Consider the following 25,667-nt stretch of genomic DNA (forward strand, 5'->3'; position numbering starts at 1 on the left):
CGAGGCTCATAAAAGGCTTAATATATTTCATTGTGCCGTTAAGTAAAGCTCTGTATTTTATAATTCGAAATATTTATGTTTTACTTTTACACAAATTAAATCAGTGTACAATGGCTTTGAGTATAATGGCACCAGTGCGTTCAACTGAATTCGCTATAGACGTGAAACAAGCGTACAAGCATAAAAGCGATGAAAGCATCTAAAGCAAACGCAACTAATACGCACCGACCTAAGCTGACTTAATGACTGTTCGTGCTCCACCAATAGTGGAGCGTACAACGTCATTAATTTAACCCAGGTCGGTGCAAACCGCAAACGGCGCAAACCCTGCAAAGTCGCTCAGGCCGAAAACGCTACAAGTTTGCTCAAGTTGCCAATCGCTCGACGGCGCAAACGTCAGCAATCGGCACTCGACGACGGTAGAAGAGTCGACGCTCCTCGCGTCGCGGCTGCTGCAACGTCGCCGTGCGCGCAGGGTTGCGCTGGTTGCGCACGCCCGCTCTGCGCAGTGCGCGGAACCGTCCGTCACCGTCGTCGCGTCAGGTGCGTGCTCGATAATCTCGATATTTCGCGACGACGTGCCACGCCGCGTATCGTATGTACGTAAACTGGCGAACGTTAGATATTCCCGGAGGTGCGTGCGGATATTACAGAAGATCCTTCTGAAATTCCATTCTTTCCGACAGATGCCAATCTTTTCGGAATATATCCGCGGGGAAATTTAGCGGACCGATATGATTGTACTCGCGGCTCGTATTCGCGTTAACAATCGCGAATCTCGGGGACGCGTTTCCTGCGGGATTATGGATTCCCGGAAGTTCACGATTGGCGCGAATGGTTTTATATGCCGTCACGCTATAGTCGCGTTGGGCGTATCGTATCGTACGCTTGTGTAAACTCTCGGCGTTCGCTGGAAACGATTGGTTTGTGGTGCCGCACACGTATATACATATATATACACACACACATATATATGTATACATTTATGGAACTAAACAATATCCGCCGCGCACCTTCGTGCCCCACGTCCCTGGACGTGAGCGGAGCTCCCCCACCAGCGGGGTGCGCGCACGCCGTCGCTCGAGCGTTTCGTCCAAGTCGCCCGGCAGCGGCCGAGCACGTATGTGACATGGCGTCCGGGTAGAAAGAAAGTTAACTGCTAAATAAACGTTAATGTTGTTTTTATGACACTGACCGACCGAAAAGGGAACATCCGAGGCCGCGAATTTCCCACAGACACTGGCATTGATGGTAATGCATGCGAGGAAACCTCAAAGGATCAGCGATGGGTAGGGCTCTACCGTCAAATACCCGATACTGACACACGGCTAATCTCTCTCTCTCTCTCTCTCTCTTTCTATCTATCTATCTATCTATCTCTCCCTCGCTACTCTCTCTCTCTCTCTCTCTCGCTCTCTCCGCACTAGCTCACCTCACCTCTCGTTTACCCGACATCCGTCCATTCGTCCGTACGACCCGCTCGACCGTACACACGCATCGCAGCACTCACTGCCACAAAACCGCCGCACGACGTTTCGCGAGCACGACCAGTTTCCACGATGGGGATCCGCTCGGGTGCCGTTCCCCGTGGAAATGACCGCGACGGCGGCGGACACCGCGCCACAACCTCCCTCGCTCACGGCCCGTTGTCTTATGATTCCAGGTACTTCGAAAAGCACCAGGCCCATCCCTATCAGGTAAATATCTGTCACCACCGAAGCGATTGGTGGATCTACGATACCATTAAGGGCGGGGAGGGGGTAAGGGAGGAGGTGTGATCATTTCTTGGACGGACATCCTCTCTCACGTCGTCTGGTACGCTCATCATCGGAGTTTTCATCGTCGTCGAGCAGCACGCATTATTTTCGCCCGCGGTTCCGCGTCGTTGCCCGCGCGACACGTCTGAAGACGGGGAGGAGGAGGAGGAGGAGAAGGAGGAGAGGAAGAGAGAAAGAGAGAGAGAGAAAAAGAGAGAGAGAGAGAGAGAGAGACGGAGAAAGATGAGATCGCTCCGGTTCTTGCGCGGAGGACACGGGACCCAACCGCGGTGACAGCACTCTTCCGCGCAGAGGAGTTCCAAAGTTCGTATTCGATCTCTCGGCTGGCGGGGCACGACGAGGGGCCCCGTTCGCCGTCGTTCTTTCCGTCCAGAGCTCAGGACTCGCGGTCGCGCGGCCGGGAATCGATAATGCACGTTCGACGACGATCCCGCGGCAAGACGATTCCGGATGATCGCGTCAGCGCGCTTCGTTCTTCACGCGTCGTTACATCTCCGTGAGATCGTCTGCTCCATTGTGCACACTCCCGTCTACTCCCATCGCGTCGGGCTCGTCTTTGTCGTCGTTATTACCACGTTCCTCGCCCCGATTTTTTCCTCAGTCGCATACGGACAAGATAGATTCGATCGTTCACCAGGTCGAGGCGCGCCAACGTCGTCGCCGAATCGTCGCGCGATTGGCTTAATCGTCGGCAATTTGCTATATTACGCGTAAGATTCCCCGAATGTACGTATTTGACGAGCTCGACAAGACGAAAAGAATCACTTTTGACAAGTGACATTTTGGTCATTGACAATATTTCGTACGTTAAACGTATTATCGCGATGCGAATAATTGAGGTACTTTATAGATAAATTTATAATGTAGCTGTAATTAGTTGTAAGAGTTTGTCCCATGCTTCTCATTGATTGTCTGTGGTGTTTGTCCTCTTGAAGCTATCATTTGTGTTGGGGAGTATTAACATTCGAATGTTTATGTTCTCGATATTTAATCGGTCCACACGAGATGGGGAGAATGATAATTAATCGCAATATCGCCCGATTTTTATGTCCAATACGAAATAATTTCCTGCTGGTCTTGTAAACATAACCTCACTTTTCAAAAAATCAATAATTTATTCTAGCAGGTAATCCTCTAAAAATATTTGAGATCCTATCTCGGTAAGAATCTTATTTCGGTCCCTCTCACGTTTCGACGGTTTTTGCGTCACTTTCTTTTGTATTTTGTCGGAAATAACTGTAAATGTGATAATCCTCAAGTCACAGTAACTTGGTAGATTTCTCTTTGTACTTGAAAAATTTAGGATACAACATAACATGTCTTTGTAGTATAATATTGGGAAATATTCATATAGTCTTTACTGGAATGAAAAAATGTTTAGTTGAATGATAAGAATTTGCCCTTAAATTAAAAGTAGAATGTGTGCATAATTGATACAAAAGATAGTTAGAGATGGTAAGCGCAATTGATATTTCTAAAAAAATTTGGTGATTTTATGGAATTGATTTCAATTTGATCCCATTGATTCCATAAAAAAACCAGAGATTTTTCAGAATTATATAATCATTTTTACTATAACGCTATTCAATATTTGATATTTGTTCCTTTGAATTCTTTTTAATATCATTAGAGTCAATATATAGATCTCACACGTACATTCTTGCAGACGGCCACTAGATCAAAACAGTCTGTTATTCTCAAGTGGATTATCAAGCTTATAATAATTAATAGCATTTTTAATAACGATCTTATATATTCAGAATGAAAAAAGTAAGCAATCTTGATGTATCCGATTCATTTATATAATGTCTTGTGTGGTCATATCCCAAACACATTGTTAATGATCTGATTGTAGAACGCAAAGTACAGCAGTTCTAAGGGTGGCTATTCCTCTTCGACCACGTCATCGGACAGTCGCTACGAAGGACGTATGCGCGACTCTCCAAATGGTAATTCTTACAGTCCAGCCGGCAGCTTGGGAATGGGCATGGGGACGGACCGGGACAGCCCTCGGAATTACACATCCAAGCCTCTTTACAAGAAGGAGAGAGAAAATAGAGACTATAAATTATCCTCCTCTAGGGACAAGTATTCCGGTAAATAATTTTTATTTTGCTCCACGAAAAGAACGGTTTTGCTGAAATAATGAAATTTTAACTTGATAAATATGAAAATAATTATGTAAGGCGTTTAAACTAGCTAGAATAATAAAACTTTTTGCAGTATTGTCATAAACATTTTACATAATTATTTTGATGGTGCAAACAAAGTTATTTTCAGATTTGTATCAAGTTATAAATTTTTTAATTCTTCAGCAAAACTGTTATTTTCGTATGTCCTCCACATTCTGCATAGAGCGAGCTTTTATATTTTAACAGTTACCCAATAGGGAAAGCATAAATTTGTGAATATTATTGAACACAATCTTTATAAATATCAATTGCTACGTATTTTTTTTTATAACATATAGGTGGTAATATATCTATGAAGTAATATAAGTAATATAATTTTCCTTTTTTTATCTAGAATCTTATCTCCCTCTCCTTTCTTCAGTATAAAAACAGAATTGTCTCTTAATATTTTCAGCTGTAACATGCTTGCTTGCATATGTGTAGATTGTGCACGATCCCTAAAAGACAAGAGAAGCCGTGAGAGCAGGGATTCAGAACACAGGACCAACCACGATAGGAGTAGTGGGGAGGTGAATATCTTCAACCTTAACGTCTAATTTAATGATTATTATTGTTACATATAATAAAAAGGATATAATTCAAGGATGTCAGTTATAAGTATTCTGATCTCTTTCAGAGTTGCTTCGAAACATTTATTGTGCCATACATATAATGAATCTTTACTTATTGAACATAAATTTATTTCTACTCATTCTATATGCTGTGCTCTATGTGCATGAAATCATAAATTTTTTTATTGTTTTTAACGTTTCTATTATAAAAAATATTAAACTAGACAAAGAAAGCTCTTGCAAAGAAGAGAATTCGCAAGTTTATAATTTTGGAAAAATTTTAAATATATATACCTAAATTACAAATATATACATATATGAAATAGACACCTATTTCTTTTAAGCATGTGCAGTCATAATAAGTTTTTATTAAAAACGTTCCATGCGCAAACGGACTGTTAGATAGCTTGCATATGGTCACAGTCCGATGAATTTATTTAAAATTTTGCTTAAAAAGGGCATTTAATATATATTGCGTGCCTTTTTTAGTTAAATATATCTTTTTAGGTGCATGTGTACTATAATAATAATAACGTCTGTGTTCATGTCTTTATAGATCTTACATCCCTTAAAATTATCATCAAATTCATCAAGGGAATCTTCATCCCAGAGAAAACCATCACACAATTCCTGTCAGGTCAGTGTAGTATAATTATGTTTATTTATTTTATATTAGCATCAGTTATAAATTCAAAATTCTAAATAAAATAAAATTATACCATTTAACTGTTATACATTCATTCCAGTGGCAAAATTTAATTACACATTTATTTCAATTGATTAAAAAAAATATTCTGAAAATTTCTGTACATTTTTGTTTGCTATCATAATTTTAAATAACTTTATGTGTACGTAACCAATATCTTAATAGCCTCAAGAATATGGATGAATATAACGTCAACTTTTCGAACACGTTTTGGAATGATGCAAATATTCCCCATCTATTCAATTGTTTTCGGAAATTTTAGAACAGTCTGTTTAGGATAAACGTGGTGATGAGCGAGGAGGTGCAACGGAACGAACAGCCAGATTTGGCGATTGGTCAGAACACATGAGTTCATCAGGAAAGAAGTATTATTACAACTGCAAGACGGAAGTTTCTCAATGGGAAAAACCACGGGAATGGATCAGTCGGACAGATAATCGTCAACGTCAATCTAGTGACTATTCTTCTAGGTCAAGTACGTCTAAATTTTCATAATTGTTAGTAGTAGTAGTAGTAGTAGTAGTAGTAGTAGTAACTATATGTCTGAAGTTAAAAAGTTACCTAGATTTATATATATATAAAGAACTCCTCTATGACTCCCGCTAAGTCAGTACGAAAATTTTCCGTATACATAGAAGGATATACGGATTTTCCGTATACACAGAGGGATGCAGGATTTGAACTTACGACCTATTGGTTATGAGTCCATCGCTCATATAGCCAAACGATATTCTTTCATAATCGTTACATACAATATGTAAAGTGTTAAATATAATGAATGAAAAAGAATAATAAAATAAAGTAAGTTTTTGTTAAAATAAAATATAATAAATTAGGTTTTTTTTATTGGCATTTAACATTTATAGTTTTGATATTTGTACTTAACAGATATTTACGTTATAGAAAAATCTCTATGAAAACTGATAAATAAAATATGTATTTATTTAATTTTTCCTATTTTAAAACTTGATATATCCTTTAGTTTATCTTATATTATATTGTTTATTATAATTAAAATAAAAAATGTATATTGCATTTGTGTAACATATTTCAAAAGATTAAGGGACAATTACATTTGCATATATAATTTCTAATAAAACAACTGCTTTTTTATATATGAAATATATATAAGACTTTACCAAAACTGAAATTTTTCTGGGCAGGTCATGATAAACATTCCAACTCGCGATCAAATAGCAGTAGCAGTATGCGAGATGGTAAATCGTCGCGACAGTCTGACAAACGAGAATACTGGAGTTTATGTAGCGCGAGCGGTGGTAGCAGTAGCAGAGATGATGTTTCCGCAAGGGAGAGGGAGCGAGAAAAAGAACGGGAAAGAGAACGCGAACGAGAACGAGAGCGAGAACGTGAACGTGAACGAGAACGAGAACGGGAAAGAGAAAGAGAATCTAGAGAATGTAGAGAAGAAGTTAGTGTAGAACGCCAAACTCAAGATATGGATATCTCGCCAGGTGATTCTACACCCACTTCGGAACCTTTGACGTCATCCTGCGCTCATGATCCACTGCCACAAGGCCCTGTTCTCCTGGCCGCTGGTAGGTTTTTCTTTTATATTATGTGCAAGTTGCAGCACAAAAAGTAGAGACCATGATAATAATATTTTTGAAAATATATCTCTATTAAGTAAAAAAATGTTTAAAGTATTGTAGAAATATTACAATTTAAAATGATATTTAATAACAGGGAAATATCAGAGAAATATCACAAAACTGAAAATCAGGGAAATGAAAAACGAACAGGGAAATCAGGGAAAAGTCAAGGAATTTTGCAAAATTTTCTGGAAAATAAAAATTCTTGGCTTTAAAGAAGTTCAATATGCGTACATCACATCTACGCAGTTTTGGAACTTAGCCTAACTATAAAATGCAAGCTGTGTCAGTAACATTAATAGTAATTTACATTATTATGTTAAATTGCATTCTCAACAAAATATTTGACTTGATTTTTCTAAATCAAGACGAAAATCCAAAAAATTTCAAAATATTGGAAGCATCAGGGAAAATCATTCAATTTTGTCTGGAAATCAAGGAAAAGTTATGGAATTTTAGGATGAGGAATTTGTGACAACTGAATAATAATAATTTCATCCTGCATGAAACATTTATTTTTGAGAAATTACAATGATCATTGTTTTTATGAACTTTTTTAAATTAAATTTGTAAGATTTAATTTTAATTTCCTCTTAATATTAATTTATTACATTTTTATATGCCTCAATCTTTACGGATTTTTAATATTGATATTTTTGTTGTATTCTTGTTAGCGTTACCTCGATTAACATCACATCCATCGTCAACGACACCACAGGCAACTGGAAAACTTAGTTCACCAACGCAACAACAGGGAAGTAGTAACGCTCCGGGACCACCGGTGTCACTAGCAAATCTCCCAAGACTATTGTCACAAATTACGGGCAACAAAGAACAACCTGACATCACACCACAGAAGGCATTACAGACAATTCAAACAGCTATTTTGCTATCCCGACAAGTAAGAGAGCATTTTTTAATGTTTCTAATACTTAGAAACATAATTAAATTATGAGTTATTTCTCTCTGTTAAAATTAAATTCAATTAAAGTAATGCGAAATTTAATATTTTAATTATCAATTTGCTAAATTAAATTATTTTTTTCCACACTATTTTAATCATGAAAATTTCGTAATTATTAATGCTTGCCTGTTAACAAAATGATAACTTTTTAGCTATTTTTTTGTGACGTAATCGAAAACATATCCGGCAATTTTTAGACGATAATATCAACTAGTTATTTCTTTCCTCTTTTATCTTGAAACATTGTAAAACATGTGTAAATGGTATTCATAATTTTATATACTTGTCTTTTATTATAGCAATCTGTTAGTGGGGATCGAACTAATACTGGAAGTGATGTGATGGTTCCATTAAAAGTTGATACAAGTGGCAATATTACCAGCGAGGGTCCACCTACTCCCACACATTCAGAAACTCAGGATTGTATTGATGCGCGAAAATGTAAGTCTTTTGTTTTATATAATGCTTATTTTATGAATGACTGTTTGCCTTTATGTGTACTATATTATTTCATTATATAAATCATTTTCTATTACAGTTCATAAATTAAATACTAAAGTATAGGCTAGGACGCTATTCTTGTGTTAGTTATTAACTATCACTATTAACTATCACTATAAGATTCTTATTACAAGATTTATTTATGCACACTTAATTTCTATTTTAATCATAATACTAAAATTTAATTTTTAATACTTAGGTTGAATTGAAAACAGCTATTTGGTAAAATAAAATTTAATTTTTGAATATATATATAATATATATATAAAATGTTGAAATTAAAATTATGTCCTGACTAAAATATAATATAGAAAGTAAATTAATATGTTAATAAAAAATTATTTTAATTCGTGAAACAATGTTTCGAAATAAATTTTATTATCTTTTATTATTAAGTATCTTCCATCTTTGTTTGCATTTAAAAAAATTTCTTTTCATTATTTTATTATATGTATTATCAATTCATTTGTATAGTGACAAGTCCTGGAGGGACGAATTCCGGAGTACAAGGTCTAAGCTCCTTGCAAAGTCTCAGTACATTAGGTTCTCTTGGAAATTTGAGTAATACGGGAGGTTTACAGGCATTGTCGAGAGTGCAGCCTCCTTTAACACCTTCTTTAACACCATCTCTCGCTAATCATTACCGGGAAGATTTGACACAGCATGTGCGTGCTTTTCCCGCTGATATTCTCGAAAAACAGGTGCGAATCCAGTATTTCTTAAATAATAGTCCCTTTACTGTTATTAAATGATTTTCTTAAATTAAAAAATATTTATGTACAGGCACAGAAACTTAGTGAGGAAGCACATGCAATGGGCAGTTTGCAGTGTACGAAAGTGTCCGCAGAATTGAAATCGGCACGATCGATAGTGAGGCTGACAGAAATTCAGGCAACGTTACAGGAACAAAGGTAAGTTTCATGTTATTATAGCACATTTAATAAATGTGTAAACATAAAACAATTATATCACTTATTTTTATTTGCTATTTTAGGATATTATTCCTCCGTCAACAAATTCAAACACTAGAGGAGTTAAAATCCCAAAATTCCTTCATGTCTGACGATTCTTAGTGTAAGAATCTTTATAAAATAATTATGATTACAATCTATAATTAATTCAAGCAAAATAAAACATGATTATTAATATTCTCATTAATATTGAATAATTAAGATTGTACCTAAATTATAATATCGTAATAGAAGTGATATAATAGCGAATGAACATGGGCTGCTCAGAGAGGATTGGCTGTTTCATTTATCAGCCAACGAGTCTTAATAAGTAATTAATGAATTTATTAGTGAATCCACCTCTCTGAGAAGCACATCAGGCCTATCCAAGTCGCAAACACAACACTAAATGATTAGAAAAACGAATCAATTTTATCAGTTCAATGCAAACTACTGAATTGTATATCTGAATTGTCCACATCGTCTTGTATTTACCTATGTTATACGTGTCAATGTTTCATATCCCAAGATTAAGCGGCATTTTAACTAGTTGAAACATTTTTGTTGTAAATCTCGGAATAAAATTCGTGCCACAAGTTTTAATACAGTTCTTTATCAGCCATAGTCTCACTTACCTAATCTCCTGAATTTTTCGTTGAGAGAGGGAGAGAATCGCTTTTAGAGAACTTATTTAAAAACATATTTACATTAAATATGAGACAGAGGAAATTATATATTTTATATTCAGATTTGTGTTCGATCTCCAATCATTTTATTACAGGGTTTCTTGACATTGTAGAATGTATCATCGCTGTGAGCAAGTATTGATATATTATTATACATGCTCTCCTATTTACATCGTGTAATTAAAAAGTATAGCATTGACGCGCGCGAAATTTTAGAATAACAAACGGCTACCATTTAATTTCTAGTGTGTAAATAGCAGAATCAGAGTGAGTATTATTTACGAACGATATAATTTTATGCATGGTAAATTTTTTGAGTTAATAAGAACATTATTGTATCGAAACTATGGATTAAAATAAAAATACGCATTTTTTATATTATAATTACAGATAACTCGTTTTACTTTATTCGTAATCTCCTAACTATGTCAAATGAAATACATAAATAAAATTTTATTACGTTGTATTCATAATTCTAGCGTTTAATAAACATAGTACTGTATATGAAATAGTCGATACATTGCGAATTGTAATAGTTATTTAAAGGACTATATTGTTAAGGAATTCTTTAATAAGATTTTTTTGAACCATTTTTCACTGTATAACTTATTTATTTGAATATTCTGCAAAATAATAAAAAAAAATATATTAAACGAATATATACTAAAAAAATGTCCAAAAAGAATTATTTGCATATCATACTGTTGGAAATTATCTTATCTTTTGAGATAGATTGTTATAACAGTTTGTAGAGCTATATATATAGAAAACATATGTATGCAATTTAAGATGTCAAAAACCACGAATGTGATACAATAATTCACAGTAGGTATCTCTTATTTTATATATTTTTTTGAGGAACTGTCAAGGATCGATTCTACTACTTACAAGATTAAAACAAAATGAAAAAACGTATTCATAACATTTTCTTTAAACATCAGGAATTGCGATTGAATTTATGTTCTAATGTTAGATTATTTTTTGACCCAAAGAATTTTGATATGAATCTGCACACTTCATGGTTTTTCCTACATATATAATGTATTAGGAAAATTAATATATTTATATATACGTGTGTGCACATACTATAATAAAATTCTTTAGTTCAAATCCCAATGATCACTAAATGCCCTCCTATACCTTTTTTCCTAAATATAAAATAAAACTATATAACCCAAATTATTCAACATCGTATTTTACTTGGTATTTTTTATATATCCTATATATATATATAATGTACCTTATAATTATATGATTATACATGTATAATCATATAATTACATACGCGAATGCGTAATCATATAATCGTTATGGCTAAACAGAGGAGGTTAGTATTAAGAATAGTACTCGTAATATATATATATATATATATATAATATATATATAATGTTCATATATCCTATACGGTGTTTCTCAACACAAGCTCCAAGTAACTCTTAAATATTACAAGTGCTATTCATTAAGGCAATGTCACCTTTATTCTTTACAGATAAAGAATCGAAGCAGTAATTCTTCGAAGAAAGAGAGAAAGTCGATACTGTTCTCTTTGCAATTCTGTTCCATAAGAAAAAATTCCGTGTATGTTACACATATTTTTATTGTTATTATTGCGAGTATTATTAATATCGCTTATGCCTATACATTCTGCATCAAATTAAAATGCATTTAATAAATTTAATGTATCATCTTAAAGGAAGAAATTGTGGCTTAGACAAGTTTTAAGATTTAAAGATAATAATACATTTTCAATGAATATATAAAAAAAATGAAATGTTTTTAATCATAAGCGTATTTCGTCGACTTTACTTGTGCGAATAAAGATGGCTTTTCTTATATCTCTTGCATATGTTTGTCTTGTACATATTTTAATAAGTGTTTCGAATTGTTCTATGATTCATCGGTTGAGAAACACCAATGCGTTTTTCGTATTAACTAATGTTATATTATGTCATGAGAATGTAACACCATCCCCATAGCACCTGAAGCATACAGTGAACATTCTCCCATGTATTATTTTATTTAATTACAGTCAGTCATTGGATTTATTTCATAACAAACTCCCTCATTTCTGAACTTTAGATAATTGCTTAATGCATTCTCGATAGATATTCAGAAAAATTCAGTACAATGCATAATTTCCAATGGACTAAGATTATAATAAGGCCTCAGAATATTTGACATACTGTAACATCCCATGGCTCATAGGAATATTACATAAAAATAATCATCATAAAACTTTGCTGTCACTATTGATATACATAAAAGGAAATATTAATGTTATATAAAAGAATATAAATTCCAATGTACTTTATAAGTCTGTAAATAATACTACCTACAATTTTATACATATATAAATTTTAGTATCATATATATATATCATATACATAAATACGATATTAAAATATTTTCTATTTTAAACAATACGAAAAAGATATCAAAAAGAGAGAATTCTATCAGATATGGGATGTTACATATCTATTGTGTTGAACATTTTTAATGCAGTACTCTTCAGATGTTTATGCAAACATATTACAATGGAGAGTATATAAAGTGCTACAAAACAATTCCAATATGCTTTATAATTGTTTAATACATCTACATTACACGTTCATTATGTATTTGTAAGGCCATATATACGAAATTTAATACAAAGATATTGCCTCTGTAGACAATATTCGATATACTGATAAATTTGGAATTTGTCTATTCATAGACAAATGGACGACACAGCCTCAACAGAGAATGTTCACAGTGTAAGACAGCAGCATAGACATATCTCAGCGCAGCCTCGCTTTACCATTAATTATATTATCTTCATTTTGCAATCATGTAAAACAGAGTCAATAGCTTACGTTCAAAACATCCTTTGTAGGCATTATTAAGGTATGGGAGTTTGCTTAAAAACTAAAATAATTTCACGTATGCGAATTTTTAAATTATTAACTATTTATTCGTACGCGCTCGATTAACTTTACACATACCTGCATCACAGAATTTTCTTGAAATTACCCACACACTGGCATTATGTATTTAATCAATGTTGTTTACATCTTAAATGAGAAACATACCTACAAAGGATATTTTAACAATGTTAAAAAATATAAGTCTATGTAGAAACTATATCATATGAATTTTTGTCTCTTAACAATGTACAGAACTAAATGTTTACATGTAAATATTACATAACAATGGATAAACAACAATGTTTAACAGAATGTTTTTACCTAGGTATCTAATATGGCATAAGATAGGTCATGTGCCGAGTTATTCTTGGCTACTGTCAAGTCTAAGCCAACATTATACACAATTAGTTATTAAATAAGATGTGCATGATTTCAATGATTAATGAATCATTATTACATGCCATCTAACTACTTTCCACTTTAAGGGACTTCTAAAAAGAATTGTTTATAATCCCAATTGTTTGAGTAATTTCAAAAATTGTGTAAATATCATTTTAAGAATTGCACGAAAATTGTTCTAATGCCTTATATCACCATAAAAGATATCAAAAGATTTCTATTTAAAAGAACGATAAATTAAACATTTCTTATTATTTGTAATAGAATGAGATTTTACAAAATTTTTGATTATATCTTAAAAATATCAAGATGTTATAAGTGAACAGACATCTCCTTGTCTAAATTTAATTAAATCAAATCTTTTATTTATTTACGTCCCACTATATGAGCATATTAACAAATAAAAATTAGTATATAATTCGAAAAATTCAGAAACTTGTCAAAAATAAAAATTATATCCAATAAAATATCAAAAAGAAACTCTTTAGAAGCCCCATAATAATTTATCTTCATTCAACATATCCTTCTTTCAAATTTATTTCTCACTCACTCTATGGTAAAACACACAACATTATAATATAATCCTATCAAAATGGCATTCAGTATTTTCTTATAGGATTATTTCATTCAATATATAAAAAAAATATATATAATTTCGACTACTCAATGGAAACGTTTAGTAATCGTCAGTTTGTACTATCCGAATGCCATTTTCGTGTATATTACACTTCCTGGACTAGTTCTACAAAGATTGTGTAGGGCTGCCCACGAAATTCTAATTGAAATATAATTAATATCTATGTATATATATGTATGTATGTATGTATATATGTACGTATAGTGGGACTTTATTGATATATAGTCAGTTCACAATGCTCGTAATGTCATAATGTTCTATAAGTGTTCTTGAGTTAGCATTGTTATAAACACTAGATAATAATTCAATTATACAAAACCGTGTAAAATTTTGAAAAAATCATTGATATAAACTTATCAAAAATATGAAAATATAATTTATAACACGAATATAAAAATCACTGATATTTTTTAATAGATTAACGCAAAATAAGACTGGTCTGAACATTTGATACTTTGTATGTTAAACGAAAAAAATACTCGGGAAAACATTATGCGGAGTCTACAATAGAAGTCGTAGCAGTCGTAGGGTCTTAAGTCGTAGAAAATTGACCAATCACAGTCGAATATGAGAAGAATAATCAACTGTGATTGGTCAATTTTCTACGACTTAAGACCCTACGACCGCTACGACTTCTATTGTAGACCCCGCATCACATTTGAAAAAATTATATATAATGAAACTATTATGAAATAACATTGCGTAAAATTGATTTAATTAATTTAAAATTATTATGAAAATCATGTTATTTTTTCTCAAATTTACTTTGTTTTATTTGAAAAATTTTGTTGAAATTTAAATACACTGAAGATATTTAAGTGTTAGTATTTATCTGTTTTGATTTATATATGTTTAGTTCACAAATTACGATTTCTGCGCATATAATGCTTTTAAACTAAATTCAATAAGTTTCACATCAAGATCCTTCTACAAAGCGTGCTACGAGCTGTGACTGACTTATACTTACCTATGAATAGGTGGTAATTTCCCACTAGTATTTCTTTTCAATTGCACACATCAAGTGCTTATTAATTTTTTTTATCGAGGTACTTTTCGATTTCGGCAAATATGTATGCTATCTTGAGTACGTTATGTCATATACATCACGTCCAATTTTTGGTAAGGTCTTAGTAATGTAACGCCATCACGATTTACTGGCTTCATGCCAACTCCAAGATATTATTTTCATTAGAACTTGTATAATTTAAATAATTTATAATTTACATTTCCTGCAGAGAGAGAACACAAGTGGTTGTACGCAAGCATGTTCGGTTAGCTTTGGGTTACTATATTACAAAGATGCTTGGTATATACCACCACACTGCAATTGATTGATGTATGACAGAATTTCATTGTACATCATTTTATATAACGGGCTTAACAAAGACACACTCAGAAACACATACAGATGTAGACGCACCTGAGTGTATATGTGAACGTGTTGTCATATGCTCTCTACCGCACGCATCTTCGAAATGCTTTTTTGATTTTCCGTGGAGCTGCTGCCGATTGGGGTGGAGCGCTATAAGAAAGAAAGATACATTTAGTATGTATCCTATAAGTATAAATGCATAAGCGCAAGAAAAAGATATTTACTTAAATGCTGTTGGCGCACTTCCTTTGGTGAAGTTGAACGAAGGCCGACTATTGGGATCGAAAGCTACTGTGGGAGTAGAAGCAGGAGAATTAAAATTGAATCCTCCGGGTGATGCAGATGTAGATGACTGCAACATTACAACCAATAATATCAATTTACTTGAAAGAAACATAAAAATGCAGAATTTAATAAAAATACTATATTTAAAAAATATCAACATTTTTAAATATATATTAAATATATATGTGAATAAAAACTTTTATATTCACCATTCCTCCAAAGTTAAAACCTCCTGATGTCGCAGCAACTGGAGCTGTAGATCCAAAATTGAATCCTGTACTGGACGAAGGAGTAGACGAGAACGATGATGTTGCTGGAGTTTGTGGGTTTGTTTGTGGAGCACCGAATATCGGAGTAGCCGCTGCGCCTTGACCAAATGCTGCCGGTGCTTCTTGTTTAGGTGGATTAAACGCAAAATTGGTGTTTGTTGGAGCGGAGTTAGCTCCAAATGTATCACTACTGAAAGTGTTGTTACTATTCTGTGGCGTACTTGAATTACTACCAAACGTAAAAAGTGGCTTCGCAGGTGACGTGACCGGATTAACATTTGCAGAGAAGTTAAATCCGCCGCTTGATGACTGTTGCGATGAAGCCGAGCCGAATGTGAATAAAGAAGAGTTGTTCGACGCAGCATTAGTTTCGACGGGCTTGGTGGTTGAAAATATAGTAGATGTTGTCGTAGCACTGCCAAAAGCAGATGTTGTATTATTTCCAAAGGCCGGGGTATTAGTTGATCCAAAAGGTGTCGAAGTAGCACTGTTGGATGGTGTGCCGAACGTTGATAGAGGGTTTGCCGTGGGTGGATTGAATACGGGTAACTTCGTTTCCGGTGTAGCAAAAATTGGTGGTTTACTCTCAGTGTTACTGCCGAACGTTGTAACATTTCCTTTGTTCTCGGGAATGACAAATCCTGGCGGCTTGCTGCCCGTCGTGGTGAATGACGACGGTTTGTCCGTGCCGAATGCTATCGTCGTCTTCGACTCATTGGTGAACAGCGATGTGGAACTCGATCGGTTGCCTTCTCTCCGAACGACACGCTCGTGGATAACGTGGCAGATGAGGTCGGAACTTGGCTAAAAGACGGTACTGTAGTTGACTGAGATGTCGTCTTTGTATCGGAAAATGTGAAAGTAGGTTGAGCAAAAGTTGGAAGACAAGTAGTCGTTGCATTCGTGGAAGTTGTAGTAGCAGCGCTTACACTGCTTGATACCCCGAATGAGAACGTCGGCTCCGATTTTGCGTCTAATATATTCTTTGTCATATTTTTTTGCGTCACTAACGATGGTAACGTCGTATTAGTGCTAGTTGGTACTGCATCAGTTGTTGCTGCTGACTTGGAGCTTTCTGTCACAGTGATTGCAAAGGAAGTCTTTTTTGAGGAACTTTGAACACGCTGATTCTTGGTTGGAAAGGCGAATCCTGGTTTCTCATTTGAAAATCCTGCCATAAAGGAGAAAGAAGGAGCAGCCGATGGAGCGCTGGACACAATACTCTGTTTCTCACTTGCTGTTGTTGAACTTTCGCTTTTTGGTATACCGAAAAGTGTTTCCTGTTTAGATTCCTGATCTTGATTAGTAGATTCGGATTTTTCATGACTTTTCACATTGAGTACAAATCCTGTACTACTAGAAGAAGACGTAGTGACACTATTAGTAGTTTTAGCTGCTTCACTTACAGCTTTATTCTCTTCCTTTGGAATGCCAAATGTAAACTGTGCCGTACCACTATTCTGTTGCGCATTACCAAATTTAAATCCGTTTAGGGGAGATGTTGTGTCGGATTTAGATTGATTATCAGATTTATCTATACCAAACTTAAATCCACTTGGTTGATTAGTTAAGTTTGTTGTACCAGACGGTACACCAAACGTAAATTGCAAAGTAGAACTACTCGATAAAGATTCGTTTGATTTTACAGTACCAGGTTTTGAAGCTTGACAAGCTACACATTCTGTATGTTTTGCGTCATTTTGTAGCAAGCACGAATCGCAAGTCCACGCACCTTCTGGTTTCTTAAATTTGTCTCCAAACCCATTACTTGAAGTCTGTTCTGCTTTGCTCTGTCCTCCAACGGAAAAACTAGGTTTAGGTGTGCTACAGCAAGGACAGGTGGCAACAGAACTGTTATTTCTAACAAGGCATCCTGGACACTCCCAGGAATCTTTGCTTGGTTTAAATTTGTTCATTATTTCAGAATTAGATATTTCTTTCGTTGCCGTGACTTCTGTACTAGTGTTTAACTTTTGCGCAGATGACTCTGTAACATTATCCGTCGTCTTCGGTTTTGTTTTTACAGAAGTAGTAGGTTTAGACATATTGCAACAAGGACACGTAATAATGTTCGCAGCGTTTCTTAGTAAACAACCGGAGCATTCCCAGGATCCTTTGGCCGGTTTAAACTTATCCATTAGATCAAAATTTTGAGATTTAACAGTTTGTTGCATCGCAGAACTACTTCCTGGTTTTGGTGTAGTGCATGCTACACACATGATATCACTCTGCTTGTTTCTTACGCAACAAGTTGTACATTCCCATTGATTCGTAGATAATTTAAACTGGGACCCGAAACAATCGGGCTCAATTGGCTTTGTTTCCACGACTGTATCTATTGTTGACGTTGAGGGCAACGAAGTTTTGTCATTCGGATTGAACCGAGGCATTTTACATGCAGTACACTGTTTGTCTGTACTATTGTTCCTAATCATACATTCACTACACTCCCAAGACGATTCTTTATCGTGTGTGCTTGTAATATCAGAATCTGAGCTGATAGTTTTGTCAGTGTGTGTCGTTTCAGAAGCCAATCCCGAGTTTGTCTGTCCAATTAAATTAGATTCTATTTTACTAGATTTGGAAAGTACATCCATAACACTTCCCGATTTCAATTCCTGCGGCAGCATAGACATATTTTTTACTTTTGCTTTTAATCTGGGTGCTGTGGATGAGCCACTCCAAATGAAATTTGGTACAGATGTTACCGCACAATCAACAGTAAATTCATTCCCTGTTAATGAACGTGAATTTGAATCAGTCGAATTATTCGCGCAGTCTTCGGCGTTAATTGGATTACTAAAAGTGAAATTGTTGACAGACTGCAAACTTTTCCCAGCATCTGTTACTTTAATAGGGCTAGCAAATGTAAAAGAGTTTTCCTTATTTGCTATAGTTTTGCCTGCGGAATGTGAAGCAGGGGGTGGTAAGGTAAAATTGAAATTAGGTAACGTTGTTATTGGCAGAGGTATGTTCGGCAAATTTACAGGCGCCACCGTTTCTTCTTGCTCTAGATTTATTTTAGATTTGCCCTTTAACTTGCCGCGGTACTTTTCACTATCGGTATCCTCCGTCCTAAAAACAAAAAAAAATTTTTAATATTATTTATCTTTGAAAAATATGGACTTGTATATTTACAACAAACGCATAAAACTACATTTGGTAATAAACATACCTCAGCCGATATTCTTGCGGAGGCGGAGGTGGATCGCTACGAGCGGAAACGATCTTTCTAGCCATAAGAGTTGTATCTTGTAGCTTTTGTCTCCGCCTTAACTTCAATATATCGGGGACGGTTGGTACTGTTAATTCACGCGTCAAATGACGCAGACCAATTCTAGCAGATGGATTTGGTGTTTCTTCTCGTGCTCTTTTCCTGCTCACCGAAGACACAGCATTATTTGTGTTTTTTAACGGAATTTTTTTCGCGTCGGATACAGGTGAAGAAAAATGTTCTAATGCTTCCAATATCTTTTTGGCGGTTTGACTCATTCCCGATGAATCAACTCCTACTGCATCAGAAGGTTTAACTTCAATATTCGTCCTCCTTGGTACTTTAAGTTGTATCTAAAATAAATATATAATCCAGAGTGTGATCTATTATATTAATAACTTATTATATAATTGTTTAAAATAATTCAAGACACAAGGGAACAAAACTTCCCTAAGAAAAAATCAAGATATGTACCTCATTTGAATTGTTAAAAATATTACGACTTCGTTTATAAAGACCTGCTGCATTTGCACCCCCGAAAGTAATATTACCACTATAAAAAGGAGAGGATAACGGAGATGCACGATCTGCAGCATTTGTTATAATTGATGCGTTAAAACTCGGTCTACGACTGCTTAAAGAATCGCGAGAATTACTGTCTAGAAACAAGGACCTTGGAGATTGTAAATGATTAGCTGAAACAGAAAGATAATACTTGTACAATATATGTATCGATATTTTAATATTCTTTAAAAATAACAATTTTCAACCAAATACAAAACATCAGTAATTCAATTAACACATTTAATTAACTTTTATAGGACAGGAAAGCCACGAGAATATGTCATTGAAACAATATTATACTTTGAGGCAAGAAATACAATGAAAAATATAAATTATTAACAAATTTTACTCAAGAAAAGGCTGTAAGATTTAAAAAATCGCTGTCCTCTAAAGATTAACCAATTTAATATCACATATTTAATTACGATTAACTTTTGGACAATATATGATTTATACTCACTAAATGTCAATTTATCATCAAGATGCCTCTTTCTACTAGTAAACGTTGAACTGTACAACAAGTTTGATGGGCCTTCGTGCCTATTTATCTGTGGAATAAGCGAACTGCATCCACTAGTACTTTCACTGGATTCTGAATTATCATCCATTCCATTTGCTATTCCATTATTAGTCGAAGCTAATGAATTTAAGTCAGATCTATGAGACGTTACAGTCCTAATGTCTGCTTGCACCGCAGGAGTAGAGGACATTAAATGGCCTATTCCACTTGGTCCAGCTGTTGCAAAATCTTCCGCCTGTAAATAAGTTCTAATAAGCAAAGTTCAACCATCTCCAAATATTTCGTCGAACAAAATTGTTCAGTTACCATTTCATTATGAACGGGATACTGTTCTTTAGAGGGTTCAATTGTATTCAAAGCAGTTTTAACTCTCGTTTGTATAGAAAATGTACCGGGTGGATGAATCACATCCATACGAATACGCGATCGTTTGCTAGGAGGAGGTTGCTGTACATCATCCTCGAGTTCTGTCTCATCAATATTCCCTCTATCTTCTAACGCATCCTCCTCATTACTTTGAGAGGTATTGAACCACTTACTAATCCATGACGACTGTGGTATAAAATCTGTTACCTTGGTTGCCATTTTTCTTACAAATGACTGTAAAGAATATAAATAAACAAATTATGAATACATGTGTATTAATGCAATTTATATAACCAATATTATAACATTTTAAATCGCAATTATTGGTATTTCTTTTAACGTCAGACTCAAACATATTGCAAGCAACGTAAAAATATATCAAAATATCTTAATTCTGTAAGATTTAAAACAATATTTTTAAATAGAATCAAATTACAAAAATCTTACAAATTTGATGTATTACAAATAACATCACGCTGTAAATTTTATCAAGTTTATACTTTTCATTTGATTAGGTCGTAAGCATAAATATATTTTTCAAGCTACAGTTTAAATCGCGTTACCGCATAACGTAACCGCGAAGATTCGCGCGAAGACCTACGCAGAGCGCGCGATGCTCGGCAAGGGGGGACGCGAGGAAGAGAGAAAGAGAAGGAGAGAAAGAGACGCGCAGAGGAACACAATCCGCGTTTCTCAAACTCCCGGAGGCTTATACGAACGGATGGATGCACACCTCCGAGTCGCGTTTCGGTGGTTGCCGTTCGTCGAGGTCGTTTCACGACAATTCGTGCGCAACACGCGAGACACGGGGAGCAAAATTGAGGTTATCATCGGGCTCACTCACATAACCGTGACACCGTGGACATTGCGCGGGGGGACCACGAGCGGGCATGCGGGACATCATGCGGCGAGGAGTCGGCGTTCGTCCTCGGTCAGATCGCCGTGCTACCTTGGTGACGAAAGGGCGCGTGAAGGGCGCGCGGCCCATCTCTGTCACGGGCACGCTCACGCTGCGACGGTCGCCCGTCGTGGTGACGAGGTGGCTACTCACGTTGTTCGCATCGTAGGGCTTCGCATTGCGCGACGACGGCCGCCTGCCGGTCGGATTGCCGCCTTCTCTAGGCATGATTAGCCGTTCTCACTCCCTGCACTCGTCGCTGCACGACGACCGTTACGAAACGCACACGCGCGTCGCAAGCATCGCCTCCCTGGAAATTTCGGTCACCGCCGGAACCGCGCACCACCTTTCCTACCTCCTACGGACGAGAGAGCCACGAGAGGGAATATGGCCGCGCTCGAATCACGAAGACCGCCACCGGGGCGCCAGCAGGCTTCCTTCAAATCGCGCTTGACTGCGCATGCCCTGCCCACGTGACGCGCGCGTGGCGCACTCCCGCGGAGTCCGGCCAATCGGAGGCGCGAGACTGGACTTTTTGCCTTTTGCCTCTCTCGCACTTGACACAAGTTGAAACAACGTGGTACAGCCAATCGTATCTCGTCATGCACGTGAAAAGAAATTTCGAGAATATAAAGAAATTTAGGGTGCATCCAGATGCGCAACCAGCTCAGAGAATTCTTTTACTTGATTGATCTATATTTTAGGATTTAACAGAATATGCCAATCAGATAAAAGAGCTCACCAGTGTCGCTTGTTGGAAAGCTCCCTGCTGCCATTAGTGGGTAGTTAGTAATCGGTACAGTCGCTGCAATCAGTGTCAGCACCGTCAGCACTGTTGGTAGTTAGTTACGGTCAGTTACGGTTTGACGTGGTTAGCGTTAGTTCAGTTGAGTACAGTTAAAGTGTATAGTGAAGTGCAGTGTAATTCATATAACGTAGCATTTTGCCTTATTCGAGAAAGGTTTGTAAATAATAATATTCTCCAATTTATTGGTCAATGTCTTACAGAGAAATATTTCTCTTATTTGGAACATTGTGATACATTTGGACGTAAAGAATTTGTATAAAGATGTTCACTATTTTATGAATTTTATATATAAAACCTTCTTTTTAGTTTAAACTTCTTCATGATTTATCTTTCTTATCTTTCTCTCCATATTGAAGAAAAAATAGGAAAGAAACGTACAAGAAGTTCAACTAGAGAGAATAGATTTATAATTTTTTTTAACCTGTATATTTATATGTTTTGTAATATTATCTTTAAATATGTTATACATATTAAGAATTACTTATATACTGATTATTTATAAGAAAGACTGATAAATAATTGTATTTTTATATGTATAACTTTATTTAAATTATACATATAAGAATACAATTATATTATGTGAAATGATGGAAAGTTTTTTGTATTTATAGTTTGTCTTGAATTTTTTTAGAAAACTATGCAATATACGTATTGTATATGCACTAATATATTAATGACTAATATAATTTAATGTATAGATGGAGACTGATTATGATGACGACCGTGGTGGTTGGAGAGACGAGAGGAATCGGAGCACTGATGAATGTAGTGGCGAAGATACATTCGATAATCCACAGGAAGTATTGAACGAATGCTTGGATAAGTTTAAAACAGCTGATTATATTATGGAGCCTGGTATTTTTGCCCAACTTAAAAGATACTTTCAAGCTGGAGGAAATCCTGAACAAGTTATAGAATTGTTGTCCAAAAATTACACGGCTTGTGCACAGATGGCGAACCTTCTTGCAGAATGGTTGATCCTTGCTGGAGTAAAGGTCACTGATGTACAAGCGATGGTGGAAAATAATTTGAAAGATATGATCCTTAAAAATTTTGATCCCAAAAAAGCAGATAAGATTTTTACGGAAGAGGGTGAAACTCCTGCCTGGTTAACTGAAATGATACAACATCCTACTTGGCGATCCCTTATTTATAGGCTTGCAGAGGAATACCCGGATTGCTTAATGTTAAACTTTACTATCAAACTTATATCTGATGCTGGGTTTCAAGGAGAGATTACAAGCATTTCAACTGCGGCTCAGCAAATCGAGGTCTTTTCACGTGTATTGAAGACCGCGATTGCTGGATTTCTTCAAAATACAGAAAACTGGCAGTCTAGTATACAAGAGTGTGCAAAAATGGTGTGTCATGGTCAACACACTTATGTGTACAGTCAAGTTTTGTTGCAAATCCTTGCACAAGAAACCCGTGGTGGTTTCATGATGAAAAGACTTTCCCAAGAAATCACCAAGTGCGCACAACAAGATCGACATGATGTCACACCGATAACAATGGCCTTGAATGGTGCTGCTAGTAGTCCTGGAGCATGTCAAGCATTAGCATCCATGTTATCAAGAAACAGTTTAAATCCTGCTGATATCACGGTTTTATTTAGAAATTATTCTGCAGCAGAGTCACCTCCTATTGAACTGTTGCGCAATCCGCAATTTTTAGGTAAATTAAAACTATTTATAATAATAAGAATTGCAGTTTTCTTCCTTTTTTATGGATTTTTTTTTACTGGGTCAAAATATTATAAATTATAATGAAATCACAATATATTATTCAACTACTTTGATTTAGTTTTTTATTTTACAATGACTATATGTTTACACATTGTTATTATTAATCAGATTTTATTATAGCTAATTCAGTTTTTTAATGTCTTAGGGAAGCTAGTTGGCTTAATGGAACAGTAGATGCTTGTTAAGGGAAAGATCTGGATTCGATTTTTAGTTCTACCTCCGCATATAATATAAAAAATGTTAATTAAAAAAATATTTCATTGACTATATTTACATGACACCATTAATTGCGTTTATAACATTGGTAGTTATTAATTACTGATGTAAAATATCATATAAACGCCAATTAAGTCTGATTTTATGACATAAAATTGGATTTAATTAGCGTTTATACATTTTACATCAGCAGTTAATAATTACGGATGCTATTAAACCTGATTAATCATGATGTATAAACATAGTTAATGGAATATTTTTCTAATTAACATTTTTTGTATTACATGTGGAGATTGGACTAAGAATCAGATCCAGATCTTTCCCTTAACAACAATCTGCTATTCCATTAAGCCATTCAGCTTCCCTAAGAAATCAAAGAACTGAACTTGCTATAATAAAATTTTGTTTTCTTTCTTACAGAATTACTGGTCGATGCGCTTTTTAAACCTGGCGTAAAGATAAATCCTGAACACAAATCAAAATATATATATTTACTAGCTTATGCAGCAAGTGTATGTGAAACAATCCCTAAAAAAAGTAATATCCGCAAAATTAATAAGGATGAGTTGAAAACAACTATTCAAGCAATTGAGAAAGTGCATAATATATGTAACGTAAATAAAGGCTCGACAGAGCTAATAGCAGAATTGCACACTTTGTATCAATGCATACGGTAGCTATTGATTTCGGATATTTTTTTTCTATGTCAGGGAAAAAAAACATTTTTACCAATAAATTTATTTATTACAGATTTCCTGTTGTAAGCCTGGGTATAATACGATGGGTAGAGTGCACTGTGACTGAACCATCATACTTCAAATTGTGTACAGAGCATTGCCCTGTACACCTCGCTTTACTGGACGAGGTTGTAACTTGCCATCCTTTGTTGCATCCAAAAATACTAAGATTACTTGTGCACTTGTTTGAAAGTAAACAAGACGAATTAGAGATACTTGTACAAGTAAGTATATTTCACGTAGTATTAATTAAAAGATGAACAGCTATCGATATTTTATATGAACAATTTTTTTCTATGTCCAGTTGGAAATGAAAAAGATGTTAATCGATAGAATGGTGAATTTACTAAGCAAAGGCTGCGTAGTATCGGTTGTATGCTATATTAAGCAATGTTGGCAACGTGGAGATACAGATGTATCTTTAATCAGATATTTCGTTACCGAGGTAAATTATAATATCGTTTTTTAATAGGTTATTATTTCGATATTTTATTAAAGCATAGATATTTATAATGCTAGGTCTTGGAAGCGATAGCCCCTCCATATACAGCCGAATTTATACAATTATTTTTGCCAATGGTAGAAAATGAAGAGATTACTGGAACTATGCGTGGAGAGAGTGAGAATGATCTAGTTTCTGAATTTATTAGTAAGTATGATGTTCAAAAATTACTAGTAGCATTTTTTGTCATATAAAATAAATGCATCTTATTTTTTAGTTCACTGCAAGACACACTGTTCTGTTGTAAGATGACGGTATAAAAATTAATAATGGGGAGGTCAAATCAAAGAAAAA

General features: G+C 35.0%; 3 protein-coding genes across 9 annotated transcripts in view; 2 read left to right on the plus strand and 1 right to left on the minus strand.

The window, feature by feature from the left end:
• The window catches only part of TH1 (negative elongation factor complex member TH1), a 73,771-nt gene extending 48,118 nt beyond the window's left edge, over window positions 1-25,653 (plus strand). Inside the window, exons 1-7 of one of the 2 annotated variants that reach the window (XM_018461461.1) lie at window positions 22,196-22,326; window positions 22,872-23,847; window positions 24,555-24,807; window positions 24,885-25,095; window positions 25,176-25,316; window positions 25,391-25,520; window positions 25,591-25,653. In XM_018461461.1, the coding sequence (XP_018316963.1) occupies window positions 22,872-23,847; window positions 24,555-24,807; window positions 24,885-25,095; window positions 25,176-25,316; window positions 25,391-25,520; window positions 25,591-25,625 (1,746 nt within the window). In that variant the 5' untranslated portion in view covers window positions 22,196-22,326 and the 3' untranslated portion in view covers window positions 25,626-25,653. Of the gene's footprint in view, window positions 1-22,195; window positions 22,327-22,871; window positions 23,848-24,554; window positions 24,808-24,884; window positions 25,096-25,175; window positions 25,317-25,390; window positions 25,521-25,590 lie in introns of those variants that run through there. The other variant, XM_018461462.1, reaches the window with a different exon arrangement.
• wcy (WW domain-containing adapter protein with coiled-coil wacky) lies at window positions 543-9,437 on the plus strand. 6 transcript variants are annotated; one of them, XM_018461457.1, is made up of 13 exons: window positions 543-599; window positions 1,207-1,289; window positions 1,664-1,697; window positions 3,634-3,874; window positions 4,394-4,479; window positions 5,078-5,158; window positions 5,504-5,702; window positions 6,391-6,783; window positions 7,512-7,738; window positions 8,101-8,242; window positions 8,777-9,003; window positions 9,086-9,213; window positions 9,297-9,437. In XM_018461457.1, the coding sequence occupies exons 2-13, from the start codon at window positions 1,249-1,251 to the stop codon at window positions 9,373-9,375; spliced, it is 1,878 nt and encodes a 625-aa protein (XP_018316959.1). In that variant the 5' UTR covers window positions 543-599; window positions 1,207-1,248; the 3' UTR covers window positions 9,376-9,437. The 6 variants fall into 6 exon arrangements, with proteins under 6 accessions (XP_018316959.1, XP_018316958.1, XP_018316960.1 ...); XM_018461458.1 differs by lacking the exon at window positions 543-599 and adding an exon at window positions 3,539-3,548 and having other exon boundaries at window positions 1,260-1,289; XM_018461455.1 differs by lacking the exons at window positions 543-599; window positions 1,207-1,289 and adding an exon at window positions 3,539-3,548 and having other exon boundaries at window positions 1,319-1,697.
• Window positions 14,704-21,752, minus strand: LOC108731236 (nuclear pore complex protein Nup153). The gene is given in 9 exon segments (XM_018461453.1): window positions 14,704-15,399; window positions 15,474-15,601; window positions 15,744-16,546; window positions 16,549-18,878; window positions 18,979-19,370; window positions 19,492-19,712; window positions 20,042-20,336; window positions 20,408-20,701; window positions 21,519-21,752. Coding segments are annotated over 9 exon segments (4,605 nt in total). The 5' UTR covers window positions 21,594-21,752; the 3' UTR covers window positions 14,704-15,332.
• Window positions 25,654-25,667: the final 14 nt, after the last annotated feature.

Source organism: Mycetomoellerius zeteki, unplaced genomic scaffold (assembly GCF_001594055.1).
Source record: "Mycetomoellerius zeteki isolate Tzet28-1 unplaced genomic scaffold, Tzet1.0 scaffold122, whole genome shotgun sequence".
NCBI lineage: Eukaryota > Metazoa > Arthropoda > Insecta > Hymenoptera > Formicidae > Mycetomoellerius > Mycetomoellerius zeteki.

Coding starts and splice junctions, on each gene's coding strand:
- wcy (XM_018461454.1), top strand. CDS start 1,560: ATGGGGATCCGCTCGGGTGCCGTTCCCCGTGGAAATGACCGCGACGGC. Junction 3,875..4,393: donor CTCTAGGGACAAGTATTCCG/GTAAATAATTTT, acceptor GCATATGTGTAG/ATTGTGCACGATCCCTAAAA. Junction 5,159..5,503: donor CATCACACAATTCCTGTCAG/GTCAGTGTAGTA, acceptor CAGTCTGTTTAG/GATAAACGTGGTGATGAGCG.